General features: G+C 35.2%; 2 protein-coding genes and 1 non-coding gene across 3 annotated transcripts; 2 read left to right on the forward strand and 1 right to left on the reverse strand.

Annotated features, from left to right (window-relative positions):
- The first annotated feature begins 3,655 nt into the window (after window positions 1-3,655).
- Window positions 3,656-10,293, forward strand: LOC104907881 (laccase-6). The gene is made up of 6 exons (XM_010696940.4): window positions 3,656-7,181; window positions 7,572-7,723; window positions 7,807-8,051; window positions 8,154-8,282; window positions 8,712-9,653; window positions 9,749-10,293. Exons 1-6 carry the CDS (start codon window positions 7,068-7,070, stop codon window positions 9,877-9,879), a joined length of 1,713 nt encoding a protein of 570 aa, XP_010695242.2. The 5' UTR covers window positions 3,656-7,067; the 3' UTR covers window positions 9,880-10,293.
- Window positions 10,294-11,116: 823 nt separating this feature from the next.
- Window positions 11,117-14,681, reverse strand: LOC104907968 (pyridoxine/pyridoxamine 5'-phosphate oxidase 2). Its single transcript, XM_010697027.4, has 7 exons — window positions 14,485-14,681; window positions 14,338-14,387; window positions 14,193-14,250; window positions 12,551-12,583; window positions 12,252-12,347; window positions 11,546-11,713; window positions 11,117-11,463 (listed from the first exon to the last, which is right to left on the reverse strand). Exons 1-7 carry the CDS (start codon window positions 14,569-14,571, stop codon window positions 11,362-11,364), a joined length of 594 nt encoding a protein of 197 aa, XP_010695329.2. The 5' UTR covers window positions 14,572-14,681; the 3' UTR covers window positions 11,117-11,361.
- Window positions 13,806-13,886, forward strand: TRNAL-AAG (transfer RNA leucine (anticodon AAG)). Its single transcript has one exon. It is a non-coding gene; the product is annotated as a tRNA-Leu (tRNA).
- Window positions 14,682-16,779: the final 2,098 nt, after the last annotated feature.

Raw genomic sequence — 16,779 nt, forward strand, 5'->3', positions numbered from 1 at the left:
GAATTCTGTATAGCAATTAGATAACATAGCCAATTTCAATTAGATAACATAGCCACTTTATGAAATTTTACAAACTCATACGCATTATCAAATCGCAAGTACACCTAGAGCTAGGTATATCAAAGCTTTCTCTTCTTTTATTTATACTTATTTGCTAATTTAAATTACTCCACTGTAGTTATAAAAAATTAACATATAAATGATTACAATAGCTGAGTTTGAAGTGAGAAATTTACAATATAATGTACAGTTATATTATGAGTATTATGAAAAAAGTCGATAATTTGAAGATGAAACTAACTTGGAGTTTTTGGATAAATATTGCCTACTATGAGTGTTGTTTGCAAGCCGAACAATCCAACACAAGAAGATCTCAAAAACCACATGGTGGATGTTTAGTAGAGTAAGAGTAAGACGGTGTAGGAAAGAAAAATCGATAAAATAGTCTAACATCCCAAAAACCACGTAAATGCTAGTTATTATCTATCGGACGCACTTATATAATTTTTTTTAAAATTTTGCTGTCCTAAAATTTTTTATAACATCCTAAATACAATATCTATATTGTCTATGTATACCTTCATTTATTTTCATTTTCCATTTATTCTCTTTCTCCCTTTTCCTTCCCCTTTCCCAACCACCACTACCACTAGTGGAGTTGTCGCCGCCTTCACAACCACCACCACAAGAACGAATGGAGCCGTACCACCAAGATCGTCGCTGCCGCCAACACAACCAAATACAACTAAAAAACAAGAGAAGCATATTAAACCAACAAAATCAATAAAAAAATTACACATACCCATCAATTGAAATTGTCTCAAAATCAAAAAATTTAAAAACCTATGAAAGAAATCTAACATATGAAAGCAGTAAAAGTTGAGTCCAATTAAAAATAGAAACAAGAAAATGAAGATTAAAATAACACCAGTGATGCTGGCACTACCACCACCACCACGACAAGAACCAATGGAACCACCACCATCATTCCCCACACTGCCACATACGATAATTTTTTTGTAATTTTTTTTTGGAAAGGCGTCATGGACACCTCCTTTTTCTTTTTTTGAATTTTTCTTAAAAAAGAAAGGTAATGTTATATGTAGACCTAAGAGCTACATATAAGCATTAAATACATTTCTTTAAATGGAAACAGTTTAAGAATTCAAGACACATTTTCACATCAACTGAGGTAATAGATGCTTGATTCAATATTTTATTTCCATTTTAAACACCTTATACATAGCCCTAAGGGTTATGTATATCATTTTCCAAAAGAGAAATATGGAGAACTTCTACCATGGACGCCCCACCACCGGTGGTGGAGGCGTCCATGGTGGATAAACTTGGAGTTTTTAGATAGATATTGCCTACTATTGAGTGTTGTTTGTAAGTCGGATAATCCGGGTTCATAAAGTGCTTCTTTTGGAGTTAAATTACCATGTGTATGTCCATATTTCGAGAAAAAAAAATATATTTTGTTTTTCTTTCCCATTTCCAGAAGAATGAGTTATATGATTCATATTTCGAACAGGCATGAATAAAGCATCTATAAAATAACTTCCGTCTTGAAAGTTAACACAAAAAATCCTAAAAGCCATATCGTCGGTTTTGAGTTGAGTAAAAGTTGAAAAATCAACAAACTGGAATCTACACATCCATGCATATACTAGTCATTATCTATCGATGCAATTTTATAATTCACAAATTCTTGGTGCGACAATCCACAAACCACAATAAAATTTATGTTATTATTTGTATAGTTCATGTCATTGTTGTTGAAAATTATATCATTATACAAGTTACACAATAAAATATAGTATAATATGTTACATCTAATACACAATCTTTATAATTTTCTTAATTGCAAATGTCGTTCTATATCTTACTACATAGTATTAAAATTCTACTCTACTTTCTATCCATTATTAGTTGTTACTAGTAGTTTAGAAAACAAATGTTAGTTGCTACTCTTAAGTAAATTCTAAGTCTAATTAATAGGATAAAATCTCATTTCTCTATATTTTGGTCCTACTACAAGGAGTTTCCTACTACCTTCGACGAGTGGACTAATCTCCTGCATGAGTTTACATGAGGACCTCACCTTAATTAAGAAACGAGAGGCCCTTAACCACTCACGTAGTCACGCCAACCCCAATTGGTATCTCATCCTCTATATTAACAGACGGGATATTGTTTAGTGTTTAGTACACCTGACATATCATCAAGCATTATCCTTTTCTCTCTATCTTCCACGAAAGCTCCCTCATATCAGCAGAAATCGAAGCACAATAACAATGGAAAGATGCAGCTTGATAACATGGATAGGAACAAATGTAATATCAGCCTTCTTTGCATCACTACAACGTTGCTCTTGCATCAACCTTAGTACCTCCGACCTCGACGACTCCGCAACCAACAACAACAACAACTACGATGTTGTCGGAGACCGCCACGTCACTTCTTCGTCTTCTTCCAATCATCACACCTCAACCTTTCCTCTTTCTTCTGTCGTTTAATCATTTCTTCGTTTATTTTTTTTTTTCTTTTTCTTTTTATACTCTGTTTGTACAGAAAATTAGTTGTACCTAGTGAATTATCTTTAGTATGTTGTTAATGGAAATGTGTTATATCTACTAGATTTTCTTCGATTTTGTACTGCTCAATTTTTACAGAATTTCATTACTACAACAAGATGTTTGTTTAAAGTGCTGAAATAATCTTTGATATACAATTCCTGTATTATGGATTTATTTATTTTTGGGCCCCTTTTGGAATCCCGTGTAAGAAGAATTTCTTCTAGACTGTCTCGTATAAGGTCATAAGATCCAGACGCAACCCCTCCACATTCTACACTATCGAAATTTTTGCTTCAATCAAGATTTGAACCTTAATCTTCCATGTGAGAGATAGGAAGCCATATCATTGTATTCAAGGATTCATGGTTCTTTCTTACCATATTATATCTTTAAAAACATCTTAAATTGTTTTAGGTAGTGGTTGTACTTGTAGTTGAAGGTTGATTTACTTATCATGTGAATATGCTTAATGCTAGAGATAATGATGGTTGTATCCTAATATCTTGTTGATCTAGGATACCTGTAGGAAAGACAAACCACATTATTGTATCGATTCGCTTGCCTTGCAAATTGTTTCGGTTTTTGGCACCATTGGTGTGTGATGGAATGCATTTTGTTTTGTGTAGATATTGAGTTCATTTGCTGAAACTGAATTGAAATTTGTGTTGGGATTTTCTCTAAATCATTTTAGGCTGCTATTCAAAAATAGGTGAATGGTACGTGCAAGTGGTATACTTACGAACTAATTTTGACAAAACTAGGTAGGAAATTGCATTTTAGTACTGCGAATTAGTCAATTAGGTAACACTGTACCGGAAACTAAGCTAAGTTTGGGTTGAACGGCTTGAACCTCATTGTTAATGCCTCCTGCTAGTTTTCTTCTCGTTGTAGATGTTTTGGAGTATGTGTTGAGCAGTTGATAGTTAGAAAGTATTAAATTCATAGAGTAAGCATAATGCATGATCCTGGTATAAAATGATGTTTATTGAAATTCTTGCTAATGATCTATGAAACTTAAGCCTAGTGCATTTCAGCAACATTCATATCTTTCTTTTTTTGCTTCTTTTGCAGAGGGGACAGGGATCCAGAACACTGACTACAATGCTAGTCGACTGCTGGTATATTGCTTGTTTGAGAATCAAGTATAGAGACAACTCAGCTATCTATCTCCATTGCTTGTTCTTCATACTAACAAGTAGCATGTGTGTGTTTTTTTTAATCCATATGAGCTACGAAGGTAGTACAAAGTACAAACAAGGGGAGGGGGATTCGAACCTATGACATATCGTTCACAGCACCTTAATCTTAACCACTAGGCCAAGACATCCTTAGTAACAAGTAGCATGTGTGGTGTTCATTGTTGACATGATCAGTCTTGACATTCCTTCCCACAAACTAGCATTGATATACAACGCAATATAATGTAGACCCTTGCTCGTAGCATCTTGAACGGCTTTTCTTTCGGAGGTCTGCTGTTTGTTGAACAGCTTGCCAGATGAATCGTCGGAAATCTCATCGTCATTATTTTTTGCAAGGGGACTTGAATTAGGAGAAAGAACTTATAAGAGTTTTATTTTCAAATTTTCAAAGTGTTATTTAGGATAGGTGTTTCTATGTGTTGCAGTAGTATATATTTATGCTTAGCTAGTTATCATAACTGTAACATCAGACTAAGGAGAAACCTGTGGGAAACCAGGGAGAAGGCTTAGGTTTTCTGCTAGAGAAAGTCTAGGGGTTTGCTTAGACTCTGAATTCTAAGGCAGCAGTTACACTTACACATTAACAGCATGTCTGTAATTTGTTCATATGCAAAACTAACTGTTAATGCTTTTTTAAATGATAGCAGGTTTGAGTTTGAACAGAGTGTTGGAAAATATCATATAACCAATTGATCAAGATGTTATGAAATTCATGTAAATATTGATGTGATATCATTTATTCATGTCAAGTTATTTAGCGGAGATTTATGTGTTTCGATCCTCTAGAATTGTAAAATAACTCTACAAGGTAGAGTTTGAGCAATATCAACCATTGAATAAAAAAATCAAAGGCTCATATATTCTCTTTCTGAAATCCCCACTATTTTATCTCGTTGAAATCCACCCCTAAATTTTTTTTTCACCAATATGAGCTCTTGATTTTAAAATATATGACTTAGGTACAACTCTATCTTGTAATGTTTCGCTAAAACTCTAAAGGATCCGGACTACTTTAAAGAATGCCACAATTCTAAGCAATGAAGGCATGTCCTAAAACTCCTCCATATCTACGAAACATATGGGGTCACCTGTTGAAAAGGCATACAAAAGGTTGTGTATCCCAAAACACAGGCCAAGCACCCCTCTCTCTTTCTCCAAACTTCAATAATCTTCTGCTCTTTTATGAATCATCTTCTGCTCTTTTATGCCTTCATTTACTATTGTTATACAATTATGTAACTTTATTTCTCTCCTTGCTTTCACCATTACCTTTTTTTCTTTTTGGAACATTGACTTCATAATTATTGTGTTTAATTAGATTCTCTTCCTATGATAAATCTAGTAGGGCGTAATTATTCTAAAATATTGCAGGGAAATAAGTTATTACGCTTTAATACTGGTTTATGTCTACATGAATAGATAGGATGCTAGCTAGATTAGTTGGTAAAATTTTGTAAGAGTGACATACAAGACTTACAATGGGATCTTAATTATACCTTTGTCTTCCTAACGCTCTCTAGAAACCTATGTCAATGTGTATATTTTGGGACAATTTAACCACTAGGTTATTCATTGTCTCGTATAAGTAAAAAAAATTACACCCTATAAACTTTAGGTTCTCTAAAATACCCCTTATTCATCTCAAATCCCTCAACTTCGGTTATAATTGAGCTTGGATTGCATCTCAGAGTGAGTTGCCAAAATGACATTTCACAAGGATACCGAAGTAATTTTATAAGTTGGAAGTACCAAAATAAATATAAACTGGTACCAAAACTCGAACAAATTGGTACAAAAATAGAGTAACCTTGATACCACTACCAAAGTAACTCTTACAACTTTGGTACCAACAGAGTTTTGGTACCTCCAACTTATGAAATTACTCTAATACCCTTGTAAAATGTCATTTTGACAACTCACTATGAGTTGACAACACTTTTTCGTTGTAATTTCAGCCACCCTTATATTGATAGCCGATGCAAGAACAAATTCTGGCTTCGAGTGACTTGCAAGTAACCTTTTTATAATTGTCTTGACTCTTGCTATACTATCCACTATAAACAAGTAAACAAACACTCTCATGTCAAAAGGTCAAAGCAAACATTTTTGGTAGGGCAACATAACTTTTGATCTTTTTTTCTCTGAACTTTAAAGGTTTTTGCATTCTCGTTGTACAGTACATTTGTAACCTCTATACCATTGTACATCAGAAAACAGAAAAAGTCTACTATACAAATGCCAGTCAAGGTCATCTTCAAAAATCTTGTTCAAAGATTCTTCATCAATAAAAATCTTAATCTACATAAGATTCTTATTTTGATTTGGATCTTCATCTATGTACTTTATCCTGGAAATCAAAGAATTGTAACACAACGAGGTGCTTTCCATTTGATATCTAGTTCTTTCAACATTAATCTGAAACAAGAATCAAAATAACTTGCAGCAAAAAAAATTACCTTCAATAGCAAGGCTGAACAAAAAGTCAATCAGCTTCTCTCGGCAAGCCGAATGATTTTCATGAAAAATCGCTTTCTACCATTAACATTACATAAATGGGGTAACCATCTTAAACATTCATCTTCTTGAAAATTGAATCTCCAAGTTCGTTCTTAGTAATCACGATAAGGCCAACACCTCTGTCACTAAGCAAAGTCGCACCTATCTTGAGCTTCACTATTCCAGTTCTGAAGAGGAAGACCTAGGAACAACTTTTCACGGTAAACAAATCATTACAGATCCAAGAGTATAATAATACATCAAGCATAGTACACTTTTGAGTTAAAAGAGTATCATTGTGCAATTTCTATTATTATATGTATTGACTATGATTACTACTAGAATACAAGCACGAATTAATCCGATAATCTACCATACATGATATGTAAGCATGTACTAAGCCAATCAAGGATTCTATCTAATATGATTAACATTGATAATCATTTCACCTAAACAAGCATTATCAAAAAAATGAAAACTAGCAGTTACAGAGAGATTGCTTCCTCAGGGTGCAACATGAAATGATGAAACCCAGAAAACGAATGCTTCTTTTGGGGAAAGGTATTAATAGGTCAAAAGGCAGAACCTTGCCCACAAAATCATATATTGTATGCTCATGCTCCTAAAAACTTATTATCAACAGTCCATGTTACACATCATGACAACTGAACAAAGCAGCAGACAGCAAAAGGGAAAAAGAAATCATCACCAACTCTCCTCCTCTCTTCTCTATAAAAGTCTCTCTTTTACAGTAACAAGCTGAAATCCACTGAATAGGACAAGTCTGCCTAGAATGGACAATTATATTGCTTCTGTTATATTATGGTTCGTCTTGATAGTAGAAGCTCAGGTTCTACCAATCACGGCACGATGGTCGAGTCAAAGATCCCAGTTCTATGACTTTAAGGTCTCTCACTTCTTCCCTATTCTATTCCAAAATTTATTCAAGGAAATTGCATTCTATTTCATTTTTCATACTGTAATTGAGCATGCATTTTTGACAAGGTATAATGCTCTAATTGTAATTGAGCAAGCATACTTGATAATGTTATAACTCTTCATTTCACTTCAAATAGTTGCATCATCAAATACTTGATAGCCAATATGACTATATGATTAAGTGACTTGTCACTTTGCTCTAGGGAAGAAACATGCTGACATGCAAAATTTTTTTGAACGACTGAGGTTTACTTTTGAAAATGTGCTAGATACTCTTAGTCTGAGTAATCTGTTCTAAGAGGTTGAACTCTAAACAAAAATAAATAAAATGACTCAATTACATGTCATAAAATTTTAGGTGCAAATAACCAGGGTCACAAAGCTCTGCAACACGAAAGACATAGTCACCGTCAATGGCTTGTATCCAGGACCAGTCCTTTATGCCAAGGAAGATGACAGGGTGGTGGTCAAAGTTACCAATGAATCCCCCTACAACATCACAATACACTGGTATGTATGATACTATGCTCTGCTTTATAGTACAATAATATGGCGGACAAATAAAAACCTGAACATGTTTTATTATTTCTCAGGCACGGAGTTCGTCAGAAGCTCTCCTGCTGGTATGATGGCCCTTCCTACATAACCCAATGCCCTATCCAACCAGGGCAAACCTTCACCTATAAGTTCACAATGGAGAAGCAAAAGGGAACCCTTCTATGGCATGCTCACTCCTCCTGGCTTCGTGGCACTGTGTACGGCGCCATTGTTGCATATCCCAAAACTAGAGTACCTTACTCTTTCAAGGGCTCATATGAAGAACATATCATAATTCTAGGTAATATATTTCTGTAGTGAATCATCAAGCATCTTTTGCTTTCAGCGTATCTAGATTCTAAGTCTAAAGATCCACAAATGTTTGGTGAATATAACTTCCCAGGAGAATATTGGCTGAAGGACCTTGTGCAGCTCGAGCATGATGCTCTATCAAGTGGCGGAAGTCCTCCACCAGCAGATGCTTTCACCATCAATGGTCATCCAGGACCCAACTACAATTGCTCAATTAATGGTAAATGAGATTGCTAATAATCTCCTAGACTGATAAATCTTTGATCAGAAACCTAAGTGTCAGTCATACACAAAAGTAGGCAATCAGGTGATATATTTCTAGAGTTATTGCATTCATTCTGCTTAAACGGCTAAATCACGGAGCAAATTGGCCATTAAAACCTATGTTACTCCGACACCTTCATTTACCTCAAAAACCAGGTGTTGTGTCGTGTCGTGTCCGACACGACACTTCACTTGGATACTTCATTTTAAACTAAAAACTTGTCTTTTTTCTAAAAAATAGTCGGGTCGGACACTTGGACACCCGTATCCGAGTAGACACTCAATCCGTGTCTGAGCAACATAGATTAAAACACACTTTATAAATGATGAATGATTAACTAATTGATTTCCCAGTGTGATTAATTAATTATACTGCTTATTACAGACACGTATAAGCTAGATGTTCTTCCAGGAAAGACCTATCTACTAAGGATAATCAATGCAGCCCTCAACATGGAGCAGTTCTTTGCCATTGCCAAGCACAACCTAACTATAGTTGAAGCTGATGGGGCATACACAAAGCCATTAACTGTGAGCCAAGTCATGCTTGGTCCTGGCCAAACCATTAATGCTCTCGTAACAACTGATCAGCAGATAGGCAGATATTCCATGTCAGTGGGTCCTTACATGTCTGCTAGGAATGTCTCATTCCAAAACATTTCCTCCATCGCTTACCTCCAATACTCAGGCTCTACTCCATACAACTACCCTTTATTCGCCCCATTGCCAAGCTTCAATGACACCCTGGTCATCAGAACTGTCATGGATGGCCTCCGAAGCTTGGGCCCTGTATACCCCCCAATGGAGATTGACACCAACCTTTTCATCACTATTGGACTCAACGTACAGAAATGCACCTCCAAGACACCCTTGCAAAATTGCAAGGGAATCAATGGAGGGGTGATGGCAGCCTCAATGAACAATGTGAGCTTTGTAATGCCAAACATCTCCCTCCTCGAGGCATACTACAAGAAGATCAATGGGCATTTCACAGAGGATTTTCCTGAATACCCACTAAAGGTCTATGATTTTGTTAATCAGGCCCCTAATGACATCCCTACTGACACTCAGTCCATCACTGGGACCAGAACCAAGGTTATTGAATACGGGTCTAGAGTGCAGATAATCCTACAGGACACAGGGACTGTGACAACAGAGAACCATCCCATTCATCTTCATGGCCACAGCTTCTATGTGGTGGGATATGGTGCAGGGAATTACGACCCACAAGCTGCATCCTTCAACTTAGTAGATCCACCTTACCTGAACACCATAGGAGTACCTACAGGTGGGTGGGCAGCAATTCGGTTTGTTGCAGATAATCCAGGTATGTTTGTTAATTCACTTATTGTAAAAACAGATCCACGTACTCCTAATAACTTCTGATAATCAATAATGATTAAACTAAACTGCTTCTATTAGGGGTCTGGTTCATGCATTGTCACATGGAAGTGCATATGTCTTGGGGTCTATCTGTGGTGCTCATAGTGAAGAATGGTCAAGGCAAGCAAGAGGTACTTCCTCATCCTCCATATGATCAACCAAGATGCTAGGATGAAAAGAAGACTTTACTCTTTCTACGAGCTAAGAAGCCGTATCCTATAGTTCTAACTTTTACGGAAGTTTAATCTCCCCTTTCCCCTTTTTCAGAAAGGGGTGAGTGGTACATCAGATCTGATTCAACTTAAATATAGTGGAAGGTAGAAACAGAAATACTTGGTAAGTACCAGCATTTCTTTTTCTACTTTTTTTTTCTTTTTAAAATTTTTATGAAGGAGATGAGAAGGGGGGACAGGAGAAGGGTGAATTTGATTATTGGCTTTGGGATTTTTTAGAGACAGAGTTATAGAAGAATTGAAGAATCAAACATGACTTCAGTTGTCTTTGCAAATTTTGCCTACTAACATACAGTCTTTAATGATGTAAGTTGGATCAGTATATTTCTAAGCTAAAAATGTTTCTAACTGCGCTCCAACTTATTCTTGATGCACTTGAGACTTGAGAGGATTTCCAGCAGCTTTTAAATAAAAACAGTGCTGTATCTAAATAAACACAGAATATTTTTCAGATTAAGGTAGATCTGTGACTGTCACGGACTTTTATTATGGACATGAAACTAAAATTATAATGAGAAAGTAAAGGAAAATCAGCTCCAAGAACCATTAACTGTAGACAATAATCACAAGCATATTAGCCTAATGTTCCACACTCCAACAGCACCATGAAGGCAAAATCAGTACGGAAGGTTACAAAAGACTTAAGAACATTGATTCCATCTTGAAAGTAGTTTATTTTGCAATTACCTTTTTAAGGTTGCTGAAGACTTCTTGTAATATTGTTGCATCATCCACTCTACACTCCATGATGAACTCCAAGAATACACGTAATAGCTATACAAGGTAAAATGTTTGCATACCTGTTGTGGCAATATAATATTTCATGTAAGATAATGTTCCAATAAACACAACCCACACCATGATATCCTCCTTAACCATAAAAATGCCGCTCTCCATGAGATAGTACCAGGCCTTAGAAAATACATCATCGCAATATAAGTATTAAGCTTCCAAAGGCAGCAATTTCAGGCAAAACAACGTCAGATAAAATGCTCTAAAAAGATGAGGAACAGATTGACAACCCCTAATAGAATGTGTGACACAATACTTTCAGGACAACTAGAGCGGCAGAATAAGTCCAACAGGACAGAAGTCGCATGGATCATGACACAACCTAAGTTACCTAACAATAAGGCAACTGCAGCACAGAAATTCCAATGAACAAAAAAAAAAAGAAACCAAGGGCCAGAATTAGTGGAAATTGCAAATTAATGTCACTACTTAGGGTACATAAGTGTTAACTTCACCAGATCAGCTTCATGCATAATCCATCTTTTGAAGAATTTTATGAGTTTCTTACATAACCCAAGATCTTAAATTATTCTTGGGTGTGCTTACAAATCAAGGGAGAGCCACTAGAGGCTCAAACCTTGATCGACAGTATCATCGATTATGTTCTTGCATTGAGATAACACAAGACTATGGATTGATTCTCTCTGGAGTCCAACATTTATCTCCATTCGAATTTCTGCTGCACCTATACTCTATCCTTGTGTTAGTCTTTAAGTTCAAGTAATCCACCTGCACAAGATATTAAAGAAAAAGTGTGAGATACAATAAATGCAAGCTTCCATTACTCTAATAACCTAAAATTCAGAAAGACCTGATCAGGATCTAGAACCAGCAGGCAAAATGCATTAACCGGGCCGGCAGAAGGATCCAAACTGACACCCTTTGGTAAGTCTTCAGTAATGGAGGGAATACCAGGATCAGGACCCAAATACTGCAGTCTTGATTTCAATGAACTAGCAAACCATGTTTTCTCCCTTTCCTGCATTGTGTTGCAGAAAGAGAAGGAAATTGACACTGTAAGAATACGGATGTATCCAACCATACAAATTGCACAGCAGTGCGGATCTAAATGCACTTACTTCAGGCAGAGTAATGGCTGACTATGGAAGCTTTAATAACAAGGAACAGGCCACAAATTCAAACATTTGCTAAGTCAAATGTTTAGCACAAAACTAGCAATTGCAACAAGCATATGCATATAATAGCCATTTTTCAGGTTGGCTACGTTCAAAGACGACCATCAAATTGGTCATCATGTTGCAAGGTTGCAACAAGAATTGACACTGATAATTTATTTGTCAAGTGTTAGCATATGTGATAGAACACCACGTGCACAGCAAATGTAACCCAAACACCTTTCGTTCCCATGAGACAATAGGAGACATACCACAAAACAGTTTGACCGACAAATTCACTGAACCAAAATCTGACAACTAACACTGGATGTTTCGTTGCATGCCAGAAAGAATTCATAAACCATCAATATATGCATCATTAGATGCTACTACTAGGCTCACCTGGAGTTTCACGGAGTCGGAGTTTGATCCCTCAATAACATCAATCCTGCCATTTATTCTGAACTGCTCCCAGGAGTCTGTAAAATACCAACATATCTAGAGAGACAGAAAAATGAGTTCATACTTACTGAAACTCGGTTTAACTTTAAGCTTAAAAAACCAATGTACATAACTTGTTCTAAGAAAAATGAACCTGAGCAGTTTCTGATTTGCTTGACCCCCCTCCCCCCCCCCCTGCACACCGGTAAATATGAAACAGAGAGTGGGGGGAAAAAAGGTTTACCTCAAAAATTTATTACCTCGGCAAATGGGCAATGCTTGAGTTCTTCAATCTGTGCAGAAGGCAAAAGAAACATACCCAACAAGAAGAGAGGAAGAATTTTATGAGCTACAGCCAAAAAAAAAGTAAATCCTTATCAACTTTGGTTGATGAAAAAAAATTTCAGACTAAGACAATTGTAATATAGTATGCACTATCAGCACATAAACAATATCATCTTTAACCAACAACCATCCTCATATCAAATCCACCCCTACAAAGAGAATCATTATAAACAATCCAAGTTCAACCCCCTTAAATATCCTTTGACCTCTTCCCACCACAACCTAATCTAACCCTTTCCCACCACAACTCCCTTTCCCCTGCAACTCCCCTTCACAGCCCCACCCTTTCTCTCAACTTTGGCACCCCTCCCAGCCCATATATCAATAAACTAAATTTACTAGTTGATTATGACATAAAATAATAAGAACATCTTTCAATCTACCCTCACTGTGTCTCTTCTTCCTTATCATATCTGCCAAAAGCTTAATTGACATAAACTTATGTAACTGAGGTATTAACTACACACGTCCACAGCCCTTTACCCCCCTACCTCCCCCCCCACCAAGTCTCAATGAGGATATGGGGGACAAGGCGAGATAAAAGGAGCTACGCCGGTGACAAATAACATTGTCCAATTGCAATAAATGTCTCTATAATTTTACTACCCTGATATCAGTAACTAATGGGTCTGGAGTTCCAGGTTTTAGCAATGTTGCATGTAAAATGAGGGAATCAGACACACATAAATTACAAAAGCAATTGCATACTTAATAGCTAGATTGATACTGATTTCAGATAAAATTGATTATTACTCATGTCAAATGTGAATGATGCAAGAAATACAAACTGCTAATATAGTCTAAAAAAGATAGGGTGGGACAAGCATGAAACAAAAAACATGAAGATGAAAACAATTTTCTCCGAATACGATCAAAATAATGTTGTGGGAGCTAATTAAATTGTTAATAAACCAACATACCAGACTTCCTAAGCCCCCACTTAAGGTTTGTTTACCAATAAAAAATCTCTAACCCGTTATTTGAATCCAAATTTTGAACTTTAAGCATTTTCTAGCAACCCCAAAGGGTATATAAATCCAAATTTTACAATAATCTATGCAATACATCTTTACAAATGACAGAGAATCTCATAGAGCATTATTATATTCTTTCTCAAGAAAGCAGAATCATATAAAATGAAACATCATTGAATATTTCAAGTAGCACATTGTTGAGATGGCCGAGTTGGTCTAAGGCGCCAGATTAAGGTTCTGGTCCGAAAGGGCGTGGGTTCAAATCCCACTCTCAACAATTACTTCTTTTTCCTTTTATCTGTTCATTTCTCCACATTCTTCATGTTCCACTAACTAATAAGAACAAATTTCAAAATAAATCCAAATGACCCAAATAAAAATAATTGCTTCAATGTGATTTTCTTAATTTACACTTTGATAATCATTGATAAATTTCAATCAGATATCTTAATTATCATCAAAAAAAACACCTTCAAACAACTTTCTCCTGCAATACCCAGAATTTATTCTCCCAATTGACTTTTCCAGCAAATATATATGTCCAATTATAACGAAATTATCGAGTTCAAAGATTAAAGAATACCTTCCGAGTGCGACAATCAGTATTAATCTGGATTTTATCAGTCTCATCTTGAAATCCCCTGAAAATCATATCATATATGATATACCATGTTAAGAAAAATCCCTAATTACAACAACATTTAAATTTAGAGGGAAATAATTGATACCTGAAAACTACAGTGCGATTAGATGGTCTTCCATTTCCTCCAATTGTAGCCTAATTAATTGTGCAAGCAATTTAATTTCAGAAAAATCCAGTAAATAATCGATAAAGTTTAGAGAGATTTCTAAAAGAATGGATGAGAAAAGATTACAAGTTGGAAGAAAGAAGAATGCTTGAGATGAGAATTGGCCTCAATAGCATGAAGAAGAAGCTGCTTCCATGGCGTTACAGTGTTCATCTTGCATCTGCAGTTTCAGATGAAGCTTGTTTTTTCTTTTTCTCCTTCCTGCAACTTGGGTTATTGCACTATGCAATGGTCAATATGACACTCCGGTTGGGTTGACGCGAGTGGTTAAGGGGCTCTCGTTCCTCAATTAAAGTTTTTGGTTCGAGCGTTAAGTATGAAAAAAATCTCAACTGGGAGGGATGTTGTCTTTTGAGGTACTAATACACATTCGCATGGGAGATTAGTCCCCTCACCGAAAGCGGTGGAAAACTTCTCGTAGTAAGACCAAAAAAAAATAAATATGATGTGTTCATATATATGCTTCATTATATTTGAAGTACATGCCGATGTGAATGGAGTCTTAAAATATTAAAACTAACTCGCTTAGGGCATGTTCTCTTCGGCATAAAACAGCTGAACTGAACTGAACTGATCTGAACTGAATTGAACTGAACTGAACTGATCTGAACTGAACTGAACTGAACTGAATTGAACTGAACTGAACTGAACTGAATTGAACTGAAATGAATAGTGATATGTGAGAGTAAAAGTATTGTCAAGAGCTGAACTGAACTGGTCTGAACTGAACTGATCTGAACAGAACTGAACTGAACTGAACTGAACTGAATTGAACTGAACTGAACTGAACTGAATTGAACTGAACTGAACTGAATTGAACTGAACTGAACTGAACTGAACTGAAAATAAGCTGGGGAGAACAGGCCCTTAGTATATGATACACCATATGTACTTATAGAGAAAGAATCAACACAGATTACATATCTCCAAAATTAAAATCAATACAGATTACATATATACTTCTTTTAATTTTCACAAAAGGAAAATTATCGAGAAAATCAAGAACTTATATAAATAATTATGACTATAATAAAGTAGGGTAATTAAACGAGTGAAAAAAATAATGATTTCCTCTTACTTTTATGATAACATACTTGTAACGAACCTGAAAATTCTTGTCACTTCAAGTTTGGTGTCACCTTATTTTGAGTCGTGACATTTTCAGTTTTTATACTTTTTATGCTTTTTTACATGTTACACTTTAACATTTTACATTATTCACAAATGTCACTTTGACAATCGTTTGTGATTTAAGCGTGAATACAAATATAGTCATGTGAGAACTTGTTAAATTCGTCTTAATATGCCTGTCAAAAAAAATATATCGTCTTAATATGTACTTTGTATAAGTTTTAGAAACACAAAAATTATATCTATACGTGAAAAATGAAAGTGTAACATATCAAAAGAATATACAAACTATGTAAGAAATATCACTCATTGAGAACGGAAGAAGTATATATATATGAGTCATGCTGAATTTTCAATATATGAATTTGAAATCGATATATTTTGTTTAATAAAGTAAACTCTAATTTTAAGGTAATTAATCAACTAATTTGTAGTGTTCAAGTTTTTTTTTTAATAGCTACCCACCTATTGTAGATAGGTGTGTTAAAGTTCAAATACAATGAGTTGTTTATTAATTTTTTACACATTGAAGAATGATTTTTAGGATTGAAAATTCGGCTTATGGCTTAGTGTGTACTCCCTATGTTTTATATTGTTGTTCTTGTATTTTTCATTGAAAAATTTGAATATGTTGTTATTATTTTGAATATTTTCATACATAGTGTAATTTACAATTTTTTCTCATTTATTTTAAGTTGCAATAAACGCGTCGACACGATTAAGTAGTCATTTTTATTTTTTTACCCCTCAAACTTTTGTCTCATTGGTTGTCTAACGTAGGGTAACTCAACGGACAATAAATGTGTTCACGCTAGTTTATAGTTACTATTTTATCCATCAAACTTTTGTGTCATTGGTTGGCTAGCATAAAATATCTCAAAAGGCTAAAATCTTTATATATAATTAATTTTATTTTATTTAAAATAGTCGAATTTTGCCCGTTTTTTAGTTGGATTAATTTATTCTCTAATTTCAGATGGAAACAACAAAAGAAAACGGAGGGAGTATATAGTATAGATTTCCAACGATAAGTATAAAATATAAGAAAGTGTATTTATGAACATTGATATGTATATATTCTCTATACTGTCTGGATCTTTAAGGAAAAAAAAAATCATTTGATCGATGTCGAGTTTATGATTTTAATTACCTTATAGCGACTCAACTGCATTGTGGTGTATATAATATGGGTCAAGAATTAACCTCAATTTCTTTGGGAGTTTCCTTTTC

Source organism: Beta vulgaris, chromosome 1, assembly GCF_026745355.1.
Source record: "Beta vulgaris subsp. vulgaris cultivar EL10 chromosome 1, EL10.2, whole genome shotgun sequence".
Taxonomy (NCBI): Eukaryota; Viridiplantae; Streptophyta; class Magnoliopsida; order Caryophyllales; family Amaranthaceae; genus Beta; species Beta vulgaris.

What these genes read in the sequence shown, in the direction of transcription:
- LOC104907968 (XM_010697027.4), bottom strand. Translation starts at nt 14,571, where the DNA reads ATGAACACTGTAACGCCATGGAAGCAGCTTCTTCTTCATGCTATTGAG. An exon ending in AATCGCACTGTAGTTTTCAG is followed by an intron (nt 14,251 to 14,337) that starts GTATCAATTATT and finishes TATGATTTTCAG; the next exon opens with GGGATTTCAAGATGAGACTG. An exon ending in CTGATTGTCGCACTCGGAAG is followed by an intron (nt 12,584 to 14,192) that starts GTATTCTTTAAT and finishes CCTTCTGCACAG; the next exon opens with ATTGAAGAACTCAAGCATTG.
- LOC104907881 (XM_010696940.4), top strand. Translation starts at nt 7,068, where the DNA reads ATGGACAATTATATTGCTTCTGTTATATTATGGTTCGTCTTGATAGTA. An exon ending in TACAACATCACAATACACTG is followed by an intron (nt 7,724 to 7,806) that starts GTATGTATGATA and finishes ATTATTTCTCAG; the next exon opens with GCACGGAGTTCGTCAGAAGC. An exon ending in CTACAATTGCTCAATTAATG is followed by an intron (nt 8,283 to 8,711) that starts GTAAATGAGATT and finishes TGCTTATTACAG; the next exon opens with ACACGTATAAGCTAGATGTT.